This window comes from Colobus angolensis, unplaced genomic scaffold (assembly GCF_000951035.1).
Source record: "Colobus angolensis palliatus isolate OR3802 unplaced genomic scaffold, Cang.pa_1.0 Scaffold423, whole genome shotgun sequence".
Classification (NCBI taxonomy): Eukaryota; Metazoa; Chordata; class Mammalia; order Primates; family Cercopithecidae; genus Colobus; species Colobus angolensis.
The window spans coordinates 440,216-454,285 of NW_012117633.1; the positions used below are offsets into that span (position 1 = coordinate 440,216).

General features: G+C 49.2%; 1 protein-coding gene across 1 annotated transcript in view; it reads left to right on the forward strand.

Moving 5' to 3' along the window:
* Positions 1-14,070, forward strand: part of KIAA1671 (KIAA1671 ortholog) — a 186,475-nt gene that overhangs the window by 38,182 nt on the left and 134,223 nt on the right. Inside the window, exon 6 of the mRNA XM_011956724.1 lies at positions 2,134-2,268. Within this exon, the coding sequence (XP_011812114.1) occupies positions 2,134-2,268 (135 nt within the window). The remainder of the gene's footprint in view (positions 1-2,133; positions 2,269-14,070) is intronic.

The following is a 14,070-nucleotide window of genomic DNA, read 5'->3' on the forward strand; positions in this document are numbered from 1 at the left end:
GTAGAGACGGGGTTTCACTGTGTTAGCCAGGATGGTCTCGATCTCCTGACCTCGTGATCCGCCCGCCTCGGCCTCCTGACATGCTGGGATTACAGGTGTGAGCCACCGCACCGTCTATTGTCTGTGTTTTTTATGATAGCCATCCTAGTAGGTTGGACCCAAAGTGGTATCTCATTGTGGTTTTGATTTCCATTTCCCTGGTGGTTAATAATGTTGAACATCTTATGCTCGTTGGCCATTTGTATATATTCTTTGGAATGATGCCTATTCAGATTCTTTTTGAGTTGTTATTGTTCTTTATATATTCTGGATACGAGTGCTTTATCAGACATATGATTTGCTGAAGTTTTCTCCCATTTTGTGGGTTTTCTTTTCCCTTTCTTTTTTTTTTTGAGACAGAGTCTCGTTCTGTTGCCCAGGCTGGAGTGCAGTGGCGCGATCTCGGCTCACTGCAACCTCTACCTCCCGGGTTCAAGCAATTCTCCTGCCTCAACCTTCCAAGTAGCTGGGATTATAGGCATCTGCCACCATGCCTGGCTAATTTTTATGTTTTTAGTAGAGAGAGAGTTTTGCCATGTTGGCCAGGCTGGTCTCAAACTCCTGACCTCAGGTGATCCACCTGCCTCGGCCTCCCAAAGCGCTGGGATTACAGGCATGAGCCACTGCGCCTGGCCTTCCCTTTCTTAATGGCACCCTTTAAAGCACAAAAGTTTTTAATTTTGAAGAAGTCTATTTTATCTATTGTTCTTTTGTTGTTTATGCCTTTGGTATCATATTTAAGAAACCACTGCCTAAACCTAGGTCCCGAAGATTTACACCTATATTTTCTTCCAAGAGTTTTCTAGCTTTAGCTCTTACCTTTAGGCCTTTGATCTATTTCAAGTTGATTTTGGTATATAAGATGTCAGATCTGCAGCATGTTTTGCAGGTAGAGTCTCAGCTTTGCTGATGGGGTGAAGAAAAGTGGGAGAGAATGGGGAGGAGAATGGAGGGCAACCTGAGGGTCTTGGCCTTCCCAGCTGGGGGATGGATGGGCAAGGTGGGGGAAGAGCAACTGTGGAGAGATGGAATCAAGAGGTGTGTTTTGAGCACATGGATCTGAGGTGAGTGTGAGCTTCCAAGAGATGTTGAGTGAGCAGTGGGATCTCCAAGTCTGGAGTTCCAACACCGAGAAGCAGAATTGGCAGGCATCTGGGTGTAGATGGGATTTATTTAAAGCCATGGGGGGCGTGAAGAGAGATCCCAGAGGGAATGATGTAGCAAAAGGAGAAAAGGCTCTGCGTCTGGCCTGAGACGTGGGAATACTGATCAAAAACAGCCAGGGGGTTAGGAGGAAAGCCAGAGGGTCTCTGAAGGCATCCAGAAGAGAGGCTGTGAGGGAAGGGATTAGAAATTCAGTCTTGCTCTTCCTGGTGCTGTGTGTTCTTAAGCAGGTCCCTCCCATCTCTGGGTCTTTCTTTCGTTGTCCACGCAGGGAGAGTGTGAAGCGTATAAAATATGCATCCTGGAGTCCTGGCCTGTGAATGTTTCCCCTATATATAACTAAGTGGAAAAAAACAGCAGGATTCCAAGTAGATGTACTGGAGGTGCTGTGGTGTTCATGCACCATTTCTCTGTGTCTGTGCATGTGTGTTTGCGTGCATAAAGAGATGATTTAAATAAGGTCACCAAGAATGACCACTAGCAGTAATGAGGCCGGCCAGCATTTATGGAGGGCTCCCCAGATGCCAGGTATGGAGGAGGCTAGCTAGGGTAAGCCAAGCCAGGTGCCCAGGACTTGTGCATGTCTGCCCCCTGGTGGCTGTACTGCATCATGTACATTCCAAATGCTGTTCCTTAGCCCCTAGAAACTGGGTGCTGTTACCATGGTTCCTTTCCCAGATAGTTGAGGCTCAGAGAGAGGTTAAGGCACCCACCTGAGGTCACACAGTTATTAAATGGCTGAGGCTGGGCCATTTGAACCCAGAGCTACCGCCCTACATGTTACCTCTGATCATTAAGGTGGGGGATTTCTGGAAGTTTAATTTTCTTGTTTGCCCTTTTTGGTACACAGTGGACTCTTGGCATAATATATTTTTTCCTGTAAATGAGAAGGCTCCCAGTAAAGTCCTTTTCTTGTGCTCTGTGTCTCAGGTGCTGCTAAGGGACCTGGAGAAGGAGGATGCCCCCCAGGAGAAGGAGCGACCGCTCCAGCAGGTGTCCCCTGTGGCCTCGGTTCCCTGGAGAAGCCACAGCTTCTGCAAGGACAGGAGGAGCGGTCCCTTTGTGGTGAGTGATACCACACGGCTGGAGAGGATTGCACAGGGGGTGCTGGTTGCTGGACACTGCTGTGAATGTGGTTTTTGGAGCATCCGGACAGCCCAGGGCCCTGACGGTGTTGAGGGTAGCAGGCAAATGTCCAGGAATCTGGTGTCACCTGACTAGCTGTGTCGTGGTTCTTGATGTGGAGGGTGTCTGGTGGCTCTGCTGGGGAAACCTTCTTCCTCTTGAGTTTCCAGCCCAGCAATACCTGGCATGGAGTGGTTAAGGGAACATACACTGGTGTTGGAAAGTCCTGGGTTCAGATCCCAGCACTGTCTCCTATCAACCTCTTTGAGATTTCGAGCAATTTACTTAATTTCGCCGCACTTCAGTTTCTTTACCTGGAAAACAGGGTCTTCATTCCTCTTCTCTAACTCTGTTGCGAGGATCAATAAAAGCGTGTGTGGGGCCCAGCACGTCACAAGGTACTTAGGAACTGACAGTCATGGTGGTAACAGGAGGCAGCAGAAAGCTGGTTCCAGAGCCAGATTGCCTGGGTTCAAGTCCTGGATCTGCATACATCCATGTGTGACCTTGGGCTGACCTCTGGCTTCAGTTGCCTCATCTGTAGAATGGGGATAATGATAGTATCTACTTTACAGGGCGGATGTGGGGCTCAGATGAGAGAACACATGAAGTGCTTAGCATGCTTCTGGGTACATAGCAAACAATAAGTGTCATCGTCACATAATTATTACTGTTGCTGTTACTGGTATGACTGTCCTCGTTTTCAAGTCTCCCTCTGGCTCTTGCTTATCTCTGTGTCCTTGTGCCCTCTTCCCCCTCATCCTGTTTCCTTACTTGTGAAAGGAGATGAGTACACACTGAGCAGGCCCCAGGGGCAGCTGCCCCCTCCAGAGCCTCAGTGTACCCATGTGGGTTCCAGGACTTCGCCACCTTCATTGAGTTTCTTTTCTGACTTTAGTTCCATGCTGTTTGGAGTTTTGCACTTGCTCATGAAGCCCCTTCCTGGCCCAGGTCCTATACAGAGGCATCAAAGACAGGGCTCCTAAGGCAGCGATGCTTCTGCTCACAAGGGCCTCTTTGGTTGCTCAGCTCCATAAGCTTCAGGGAGACCTGGGCCTGGTCTCACGTTTTGGAGACATACGATTTTGCACTGAAGCTCCATTGAGAGTCTATCCCTTCCAGTTTTATGGCCACGGGCAAGAAACTTTGCTTCTCTGAACCTCAGTTTCCATTTCTGTAAAATGGGGGTGAAGAAGGTACCCTGGCATAGTTCATGCTAGGAGCGATGCAGAGCAGCCACAATGTGTGCTCAACCATGGGGCTGGGGGAGACGGGCCGGGGAGGAACTCGGATCCCAGTTAGGTGTTTACTGAGCAGCCTGGGAATTTTCCTCGAGGATCCAGATCCTAGCCAAAGATTCACACACATTTGAAACCTGCCTGGATTTTCTGATAAACATTCCCTTCCATTGTCTTCTTTCTCAGCCATTTCTCCAATCCCTCTCAGATAGCTCTGACTTAGCTTATCTGATTGTACTTGAACTTGTGTGTGTCTGTGTGTGTAGACAAAGGTGATGGGGAAAGAAGCATTTTAAACCTGTCTTTTTAGAGTCTCTACTTGCTGGCATCCTCCTTGGTCGTCCGGCTCCACCTCTTTCACTCTCTGTCATTGAAGAGCTTTTGTCCTTGGAGTCCTTGGGCAGCTTGCCTTGGCTCTTTCCTTGTAGTCTCTGAGGGCCCTGCCCCACTCTTGCCTGCTTGATTTCCTCTCCTCCAGAGTTACGTGGGTGGAGGGACTTAGCACGAACCCCAGAGTGCTGGGGCCTCAGACCTCATTTCGCTGCTTTTGGGACTCGTACCTGCAATTCTTGGGAGTGGCCACAAGGAGGAGGTGGTGTTTAGGTCCTACTCTGGGGGCTCCAACAGCCCATCCCAGAGGGACCTTTTAGTAATGGGCTCTGGAGGCTGAAAGAAGTGGCTTTAAGTTCCAACTCTGCCACTGTGACCTTGGGCAGGATGACTTCATGGACCTCACTAAATATCAGTTTTTCTTCTGTAAGATAAGGATAGTTCTCTATGACCTCAAGAGTATTTTTGTGAGTAGTAAATGAGATCACCCAGCGCATAGTAAATTCTTAATGTCTCAGCTGCAGTGGTAGCTTTTCCTTCTTTCTCCCTCTTCCCTTCCTCCTTTCCTTATACTTTCCATCTCTTCTATTTTCCCTTCCCTTTCTCTTCCTCTTCCTCCCCTTCCTCTCCTCTTCCTTTTTTTTCTCATCTATCCAATTCTCTTTTTATAAAAGGGGAAAGTGAGGCCAGGAGAGAGGATCTGACTTAACCGGGGTGACCCAGCAGAGGAGGGCTGGGGTCCTGAGCCCCTGGTGGCTGTCCCTACTCCTCTGGAAATTGGTCATACATGCATTTTGTGTCTCATGAGGTGTTTGAAGAGATTCACTGTGTGTGCTATGATTCCCATCACTGCTTTGATGAATGACTTTGTGCTGTTATTTTCCCGTTTAAGTTCACGTTCATCTTCATTTTTTGAACCTCTCAGGCCTTGTCAGTTCCTCCTTCAGCCTCATATTAGAGACCATGAATCCTATTTTGCAAAGCAGGAAAGTGAGGCTCAGAGGGGTTCAGCCCCTTGCCCAAGGCCACACAGTTAGCAGCTGGGGGAGCTGGAATGGAAACGGGGCCTATCTTGCTCCAGCCTTGGCCCCAGGCCCTTCCCGCCATGGACCTGTGGTTTTGGCCTGTGGCCAACCCCTGCCAGCCCCTGCCAGCTCCTCTCTCCCGTGGGCCTGCAGCACTCCGTGCATTAGCTGCATGAAGAAACAAGACACCCTGAGCCCTGGGACTCCTCCTGGAGCTGAGAATGTGATATTTGCTCAGCCTGGGGTTAGCCATCAGCTGCTCTGTTGCTGCTGTCTTCCAGAGGGTGCCTGGGACCTGCCAGGCCGATACCCTGCTGATTTGCATAGCCCTGCCCACTGCCACTTGCTAGAGGCCTTGAGCAAGTGAGTTTACCACTCGGGGCCTCACTTTTCCTCCTCTGTAAAGTGGATAGTGATAGCAATAACAAAGCCTAACACTTACTATCCTTACATGTAGTGTAGATACTACTATTATTTCCGCTTCACAGATGGGCAAACTGAGTCTCAGAGCCATTAAGTGTCTCTTCCAAGTTCTGGGTCTGCAGTCCATGCTCTTAAGTGTCTGCTGAACTTTCCACTCTCCTTGCATGGTAGCCCGGTGGGAGGACAGAGCCCAAATGAGATGATGCTTACAAAGCTCTTAGCACAGTGCCTGACAATGAGAAATGGATTAATAAATCATAGCGGCTATTATTATTATTATTATTATTTGAGATGGAGTCTCACTCTGCCGCCCAGGCTGGAGTGCAGTGGCACAATCTTGATTCACTGCAGCCTCTGCCTCCTGGGTTCAAGTGATTCTCGTGCCTCAGCCTCCTGAGTAGCTGGGACTACAGGCGTGCACCACCACACCCGGCTAATTTTTGTGTTTTTAGTAGAGATAGGGTTTGCCATGTTGGCCAGGCTGGTCTGAAACACCTGACCTCAAGTTTTCCACCAGCCTTAGTTTCCCAAAGTGCTGAGATTACAGACGTGAGCCACCACACCCGGCCTATTATTATTTTATTACTATTTGCTGCCAGTTTTTTTTTTTTTTTCTATGCTCTCCCGAAGAGCCGATGGGAAAGACAAACATCCATAGCCTGAGAAGTTTTTCTGCAGTTGAGGAAACAGGCCCAGTGCAGGGAAGTGTCTTGTGTATGGTCCTGTGACCTCCAGAGGCAGAGCTGGGGCTGGAGTTCAGTCTTTGTGACTCCTTGGCCAGTGTTCACCATTTCTCCCCGTCTCCCTTGTTCCTTTCAGGGTTCCCCTCAGGACCTCGAGGCCGCGTGGTGAATCCAAGTCCTGTGTCAGGCCTCCTTCCTGCTCTTTTCCCCAGGAAGTGAGCTTTGGTCTGCATTTTCGCAGGAACCGTAAAACACAGTGACTCAGTTGTGGACCGTGACCTTGAGTCACAGTTAACCATGGAGGCCCGTCTTGTGACGATGAAGTCATAGATTCACCAGCTGGGAGGCTTCCCTGCAATGGACCAGGGGGAGGGCCTCTGGCAGTCTCTAGAATTTTCTCCCAATCCCCCAAACCTATTGGTCAGCATATGCTGGCTCATTTAGTCTTGAGTTTATTTCTTTTTGGACCTACTATGCGGCAGGCCCTGCATGATGGGGCCTGGAGATTTTCTCCGTCAGCCTCCTGGAGTTCACAGCCCGCGGGTCTGAAGATGACCTGGGAGGGTCCAGTCAGGTGCAGGAAGTAGGAGGGGAGACATTTGGGACTGAGAACTCACACAGGCAAAGGGGGGTACTTGGGGGTCACTGAAGAGACCTGTTGGGCTGAGGTAGTGTTTAGGGATTTTGGTCCTTTTTTTTTGACAAGTACTTGTCTGCATGTGGTAAGTGCTATGCTGGGCAGTGGGCTACAGTTATGACCAAGGCATAGACAATTAAGAAGGTAGGTAAATAGGCCAGTTGCAGTGGCTCACGCCTATAATCCCAGCAGTTGGGGAGGCCGAGGCAGGCGATTCGCCTGAGCTCGGGAATTTGAGACCAGCCTGGGCAACATGGTGAAGCCCTGTTTCTACTAAAATACAAAAAAAAAAAAAAAAAATTAGATGGGCATGGTGGTACGTGCCTGTAATCCCAGCTACTCAGGAGGCTGAGGCAGGAGAATCACTTGATCCCAGCTACTCAGGAGTCTGAGGCGGGAAAATCGCTTGAACCCAGGAGGCGGAGGTTGTAGTGAGCTGAGTTCGCACCACTGCACTCCAGCCTGGGTAACAGAGTGAGACTCCATCTCAAAAAAAGAAGATAGGGGCCAGGCGCAGTGGCTCACGCCTGTAATCCCAGCACTTCAGGAGGCCGAGGTGGGCGGATCACAAGGTCAGGAGATTGAGACCATCCTGGCTAACGCTTTTTGTCTCTACTAAAAATACAAAAAATTAGCTGGGCATGGTGGCGGGCGCCTGTAGTCTCAGCTGCTTGGGAGGCTGAGGCAGGAGAATGGTGTGAACCCAGGAGGCAGAGCTTGCAGTGAGCTGAGATCGAGCCCACTGCACTCCAGCCTGGGCGACACAGTGAGACGCCATCTCAAAAAAAAAAAAAAAAAAAAAGAAGGTAGGTAAATAATTGCAGTGGGTTCTAATAGCTACTTTTTTTTTTTTTTCTTAAACAGCAGAAATTTACTTTCTCACAGTTACAGAGGCTAGAAGTCCAAGATGAAGGAGCTGGCAAGGCTGGCTTCTGATGAGGCTCCTCTCTGTGGCTGACAGCTGTGTCCTTCGTCTTCCCCTAGCCTCTTCTGTGTATGCAGGGTGGAAGGTGGGGAATAGGTAGATGTCTCTGGTCTCTCTTCCTCTTCGTTTGCCAGTTTATTATAAAAGATAAGCTGTAGAAGCAGAGATGCGTAGGGTGAGGTATGGGGGAGGGAGCGCAGAGCTTCCATGCCCTCCCTGGGCACGCCACCCTCCGGGAACCTCCCCGTGTTCAGGTATCCAGAAGCTCCGTAATAGCTACTGTTTATTGAACGTTTACTGTATGTCAGGCATCATGTCATGTGCTTTAATTTAATTTAAATTTGTGTAAAGTCTCCCTGGAGGAGGAAGGGGGTATCTCCATTGGGGAGGGCTAGCAGAGAAGCAGGAGTTTGAGACTGAGGAGTCTGAGTTCTAAGTCTTGAAGGCTGAGCAGGTGTTTGCCAGGTAACTATGGTCTAGGGAAGAGTGGTTTGCCCCTGATCGAGGGGACAGCATGGGCAGAGGTTTAGAGGCATGAAATTGTGCTCTATACAATGGACGTCATCTGGGGTCCTTTAAACTTTACTTCCGCGTGACCTTCCTGGACACCCACAGGGTTTGGTTTAATGCTGAACTCAGACTTTCCCACATCTCTCACTGGTGAAACTGTGGCCCTTTGCTTCTGAGGCTGGTGCTGCGTCATCGTCATGCTGGCATCTTTGTATGCAGGATCTACCAGGGCAAAGGTTGGGAGGTTGGAGCACATTTGGACCCGATGGCTTTGTCAGGATTCTGCTGACAGCAGTGGTAGTCCTTGTGAGTGTAATCAACTTGAAATAAATGGGAACTTCTGAGGTGGACCCCACCAAGAACGTATCCTGGATGCTAGTCAGAGATTCCCTCTAGATTTCAGTAGGTTGACAGGCAGTCCAAATGAGAAGGAAACAATCAAAATGAAAGACTACACAAGGCCTGCTGAAAGTAACTCATCAAAGGTCGTGACTGAAGAAACAAGTTGCGGGCCAGGCGCGGTGGCTCATGCCTGTCGTCCAGTCAGGAGGCCGAGACAGGAGGATTGGTTGAGGCCAGGAGTTCCAGACCAGCCTGGGCTGACTCTAAAACAATGGATAAATAAAAATTTAAAAACTAGCCATGGTAGCTCACTGAGATACTTATTTTCATTTCCCTAATAACTAATGATTTTGAGTGTCTTTTCATGTGCCAAATGACCAGTTGTATATCTTTTTTGGCAGAAATGTCCATTCAAGTTCTTTGCCCATTTTTGAATCAGATTGTTTTTTCTTTTATATATGGAGAGAGACAGAGAGAGGGACAGACAGACAGGCAGACAGACAGGATCTGGCTCTGTTGCCCAGGCTGGAGTGCAGTCGCATGATCTCGGCTCGCTGCAGCACCGCCTGAGCTCAAACCATCCTCCCACCTCAGCTTCCCAAGTAGCTGGGACTACAGGCACGTGCCAGCATGCCAGCTAATTTTTTTTTTTCTTGTATTTTTGGTAGAGACAGGGTTTTGCCATATTGCCCAGGCTGGTCTGGAACTCCTGAGCTCAAATGTTACTCCTACCTCGGTCTCCCAAAGTGCTGGGATTATAGGCATGAGCCATGACACCCAGTGGAATATTTTTTATATATATTCTGGATATTAATCCCATATCAGATATTTACAAATACTTTTTCCCATTCTGTGGGCTATGTTTTCACTCTCTTGATAATGTTCTTTGATACACAAAATTTATAACTTTGATGAAGTTTGATGACACCCAACTTTTTCTTTTGTTGCCTGGAAAAGGATTTTTAAAATTGAAGTGTGAGATGAATACAGAAAAGGGCTCATATCCTAAGCCAGATAGCCTCGATTTAAATCCCAACTCTGCTACTTATCAGCTATGTGACTTTGAGTGGACTGACATCTCTGTGCTTCAGTTTCCCCATCTCTGAGACTGGGGTCATAACAGAGCCTACTTGTTAGAAATGCCGTGAAGTGGCCGGGCGTGGTGGCTCAAGCCTGTAATCCCAGCACTTTGGGAGACCGAGACGGGTGGATCACGAGGTCAGGAGATCGAGACCATCCTGGCTAACACGGTGAAACCCCTTCTCTACTAAAAAATACAAAAAAAAAAACTAGCCGGGCGAGATGGCGGGCGCCTGTAGTCCCAGCTACTCGGGAGGCTGAGGCAGGAGAATGGCGTAAACCCGGGAAGCGGAGCTTGCAGTGAGCCGAGATCGCGCCACTGCACTCCAGCCTGGGCGACAGAGCGAGACTCCGTCTCAAAAAAAAAAAAAAAAAGAAATGCGGTGAAGTGGCCAGGCGCAGTGGCTCCCTCCTGTAATCCCAGCACTTTGGGAGGCCGAGGTGGGCGGATCATGAGGTCAGGAGATCGAGCCGTGACCAACATGGTGAAACGCCGTCTGTACTAAAAATACAAAAATTAGCTGGGCATGGTGGGCAGGTGCCTGTAATCCCAGCTACTCGGGAGGATGAGTCAGCAGAATCGCTTGAACCCAGGAGGTGGAGTTGCAGTGACCTGAGATCGTGCCACTGCACTCCAGCCTGGTGACAGAGCGAGACTGTCTTAAAAAAAAAAAAGAAAGAAAAGAAATGCAGTGAAGTGGACTGAGCTCCTATGCACAAGGCATGATGAGCAGTGCCTGACACCTAGTAGGTGCTTTGTAAGTGTTGGCTGTTGTTGCTGTGACTATGTTAGATACTGAGTTTCTGTGTGGCAGACGCTGTGCTAAGCACTGTGCAAACCCTATCCTATTTATCCGTCTTCATACTCCCCACGTACTACATGAAGCATTTCCTGGCACTTTTCCCCTAAGTGACTTAACTATATTCATTGAAGTGCCAAGAAGATGCCCATTTAAGAGATTCTGAACCTGAGGCTCAGAGAGGGGAGGTGACTGGCCCAGCAACACGCAGTGAGGAAACAGTGGTGGCTGGACTGAATCCAGACCTGTGGACTTATCCCTTGCAACTTGGGAGGAGAAAGGGTGTCTCTAGTGGGGCAGGATCCCCAGGTGGAAGAAGAACCGCTGGCTTCGGTTTCAGCAGTGCCACCTGGAGCTCTGGGGCTCTGTGGGCTCCCAGGGACCAAGGCCACACAGGGCCCCCAGCCAAACGGCCCGCAGGAGAGAGATGGGGCTAGGCCAGCATCCTGGCGCGCGCGCGCCCCCTGGTGGAACAGCGCGAGATTGCGGGTGCTAGAGTCCCCCTCGCTGTTGGAAGGAGACCTAGAGCGTGTTAACCTTTTCCACCTTTAACCCCTTATCCCACAACTCACTGCCGCCGTCTCATAGACGAGGAAAACGGAGGCCTAGAAGGGTAACGTCACATGTCCAGTACGCTCTGCCGGGCTTTTTTTTTTTTTTTTTGAGACAGGTTCTCACTCTGTTGCCCAGGCAGAAGTGCAATGGCACAGTCATGGCTCACAGCAGCTTCAACCTGGGCTCAAGCGATCCTCCTGCCTCGGCCTCCCAAGTACCTAGGACCACAGGCATGCGCCAGCATGCTGGCTAATTTTTGTGTTTTTTGTAGAGACAGGGTTTCGCCATATTGCCCAGGCTGGTCTTGAACTCCTGGGCTTGAGCTGTCCATCTGCCTGGGTCTCCCAAAGTGCTGATATTACAGGCATGAGGTACCACATCCAGCCTCATCCCTCCTTTGAGTAGAATCTGTCCTGTGGCAGACATGAATTATGGAGAAAGTGAGTTTAAGACTTCAGGGTGTGATGAAGGATCCAGATTCCAGATGCACCCCCACTAGTTGGAGCCTAGATTTCTTCTTCTGGAAATGGAAGGAACCCTCATGTCTATATGCGCAAGGCTAGCCCATATAGTCAGAAAGTGGGGGTGCTGCACTTTGAGGGAAGACACTTGGTCAGTCCTGAAGAGCTGTCTGGGTGAGCGCTCTGATGAAGGGACAGAGAGAGGCATGGAATTGGTGTGGGATGACACTGTTGGGTGACAAGTCTGTGTCGAGTGAGCATATTGCAGGCCAGAGGAGGAGATTGTGAGGAGCTGGGCCCATGGGGAGGAGGTAGATTCTGAGGGATGGATTGCCGCAGGCATAAAGAAAGGAAACTATGCTGAGTGTTGGCTCTCGCCTGTACTCCCAGCTACTCAGAGGCAGAGGCGGAGGTGGGAAGAATGCTTGAACCTGGAGTTTGAGATCAGGTTCAAATGCTTGAACCTGGAGTTGAGATCAACACCTTGGTGATGTAGTGAGACCTCATCTCTGAAAAAGTTTTTAAAAATTAGCCAGTTGTGGTGTTGTACCCCTGTGGTCTCAGCTACTCAGGAGGCTAAGGCAGGAGGATCGCTTTAGCCTAGGAGTTTGAGGCTACAGTGAGCTATGATTATGCCACTGCACTCCAGCCTGGACAAAGAGCAAGATCCTGTCTTAAATAAGTAAATGAATAGTTAGCTAGATGGCTAGGAATCTGCAGGAATGGTCATGACTTGGTGGGGAAGAGGCGAGAGGACTCAGTTTCTGGGCCTGGGCCCCTCCATGCCCAGGAATCCAACAGCTGCACTGCCATTGACTGCTTTCTGCATGACTACAGGAGCCCCAGGAACTGAACACCCAATCAGATTTGCTCAGATGGTCCTGCCTACTACCTGCTTAGCAAGAGTGGGAAATAGGCTTTATCTCAGGTGCCAACTCCAGCTAATGGATAATGCCCAAGTGGTGCAATATGTTGAAAAGCACTCTGAGACCAACCACATCCAGGCCCAGAGGGAGATGGTGCTATAATCAATTAGTGATGTCTGCCAACAACATGGATCAGGGAAGGGGGAGACACGAGTGTCAAATATTTGTTAACCCTGGCGGCTTAGTAACTGTACTGCTAAATACACACACCCACACACCAGAAGATGCTTTGGACAACTTTACTTAGGATTCTCCAAATCTCGGAAATATACCAACAGCCCCAGAATTCATTACATATATGGTTCAACCAACAAAATCCTTTTTCTTTATTTCTAAACTTCTTCGTGGCTGTTTATAACTAGCCTTCCTAGTTTCTTGAGGCCAGGTTTTTCTTCCAGGGTTGTGGTTTCCAAACTTTGTTGCACATTAGGATCACTCAGGGAGCTTTTCAAAATCTGGATGCCCAGGTCACATCCCAGAAATTAAATCTAAATGCCTGGGGGCACGGCCTGGGCATCAGTATTTTTTAAATAGGCTTTACTTTTTAGAACAGTTTTAGATTTACAGGAAAATTGGAATGATGGTACAGAGAGTTCCCATACACCCACACCCAGTTTCCAGCTTTCATCACCATCTTGCCTTAGCATAGTATGTTCATTACCATCAATGAGCCAATATTGATATGTTCCCATTAAATAAAGTTCATAGTTTATTATGATTTTCTCAGTTTTAATGTTATGTCACATCCAGGATGTAGTATCAGACTTTTCTTTGTTTTTGATGAGCTTGACAATCTTGAATAGTCTTGGTCTGGTATTTTTAGGACACCTCCCTATTGTCTGGGTGTCAGTATTTTCACAGATCCCCGGGGGATACGGCACAGTTTGGGAACTGCTGGTCTAGGGCCTTGTGTGTGTGTCTGGGTGGAGATGAGTTGTTTATATAAAAACGAGTTAGCACCCTGAAGAGTAGAAGAGAAGAAGTGATTTCCGTGGTCCGGTGATCTGTTGTTATAATGAACCACCCCATAACTTAGGGGTGTAACACGGTCAAGCATTGGCTTCTGCAGGCCAAGAAACCAAGCAGGGCTCTGTGGGTACAGCTCTTCTCTGCTGGGAGCCCTGAACAGGTGGGGCAGGAATGATCTGGAAGCCTCATCACTTACGTCTGGTGTCCAGGCTGGGATGACTTGAAGGCTAGGCTCCTGGGACTGACAACTAGAGCACCTGAGTGAGGCCTCTTCTCAGGACCTCTCTAAACTCAGATGTCACCCTGGGCAGGGCCTTCCCTGACACCACATCTGCAGAAGGGCCCGGGCCGCCATTATTCCCTCACAGCACCCCCATTATCACATGCAGTGTTTTCCCAATATCTGCCTCCCTCATCAGGGTGGAGGCTGTTTGCTGACTTCTTACCCCTCCCCCACCAAACAAGAATTGCAGGACTGTAGGGCTCTTGACGCTCTTGTTCACTTTTGTGTTTTCAGTGCAGAGTTGAAGCTAGGTAAATATTTGTTGAACGAGGGACCAGGCGCGGCGGCTCACGTCTGTAATCCCAGCACTTTGGGAGGCCGAGGTGGGAGGATCGCTTGAGGTCAGGAGTTCAAGATCAGCCTGGCCAACATGGTGAAACCCCGTCTCTACTAAAAATACAAAAATTAGCTGGGTGTAGTGGTGGGTGCCTGTAATCCCAGCTACTTGGGAGGCTGTGGCAGGAGAATCACTTGAACCCAGGAGGCAGAGGTTGCAGTGAGCCAAGATCATGCCACCGCACTCCAGCTCGGGCGACAGAGTGAGACTCCATCTCA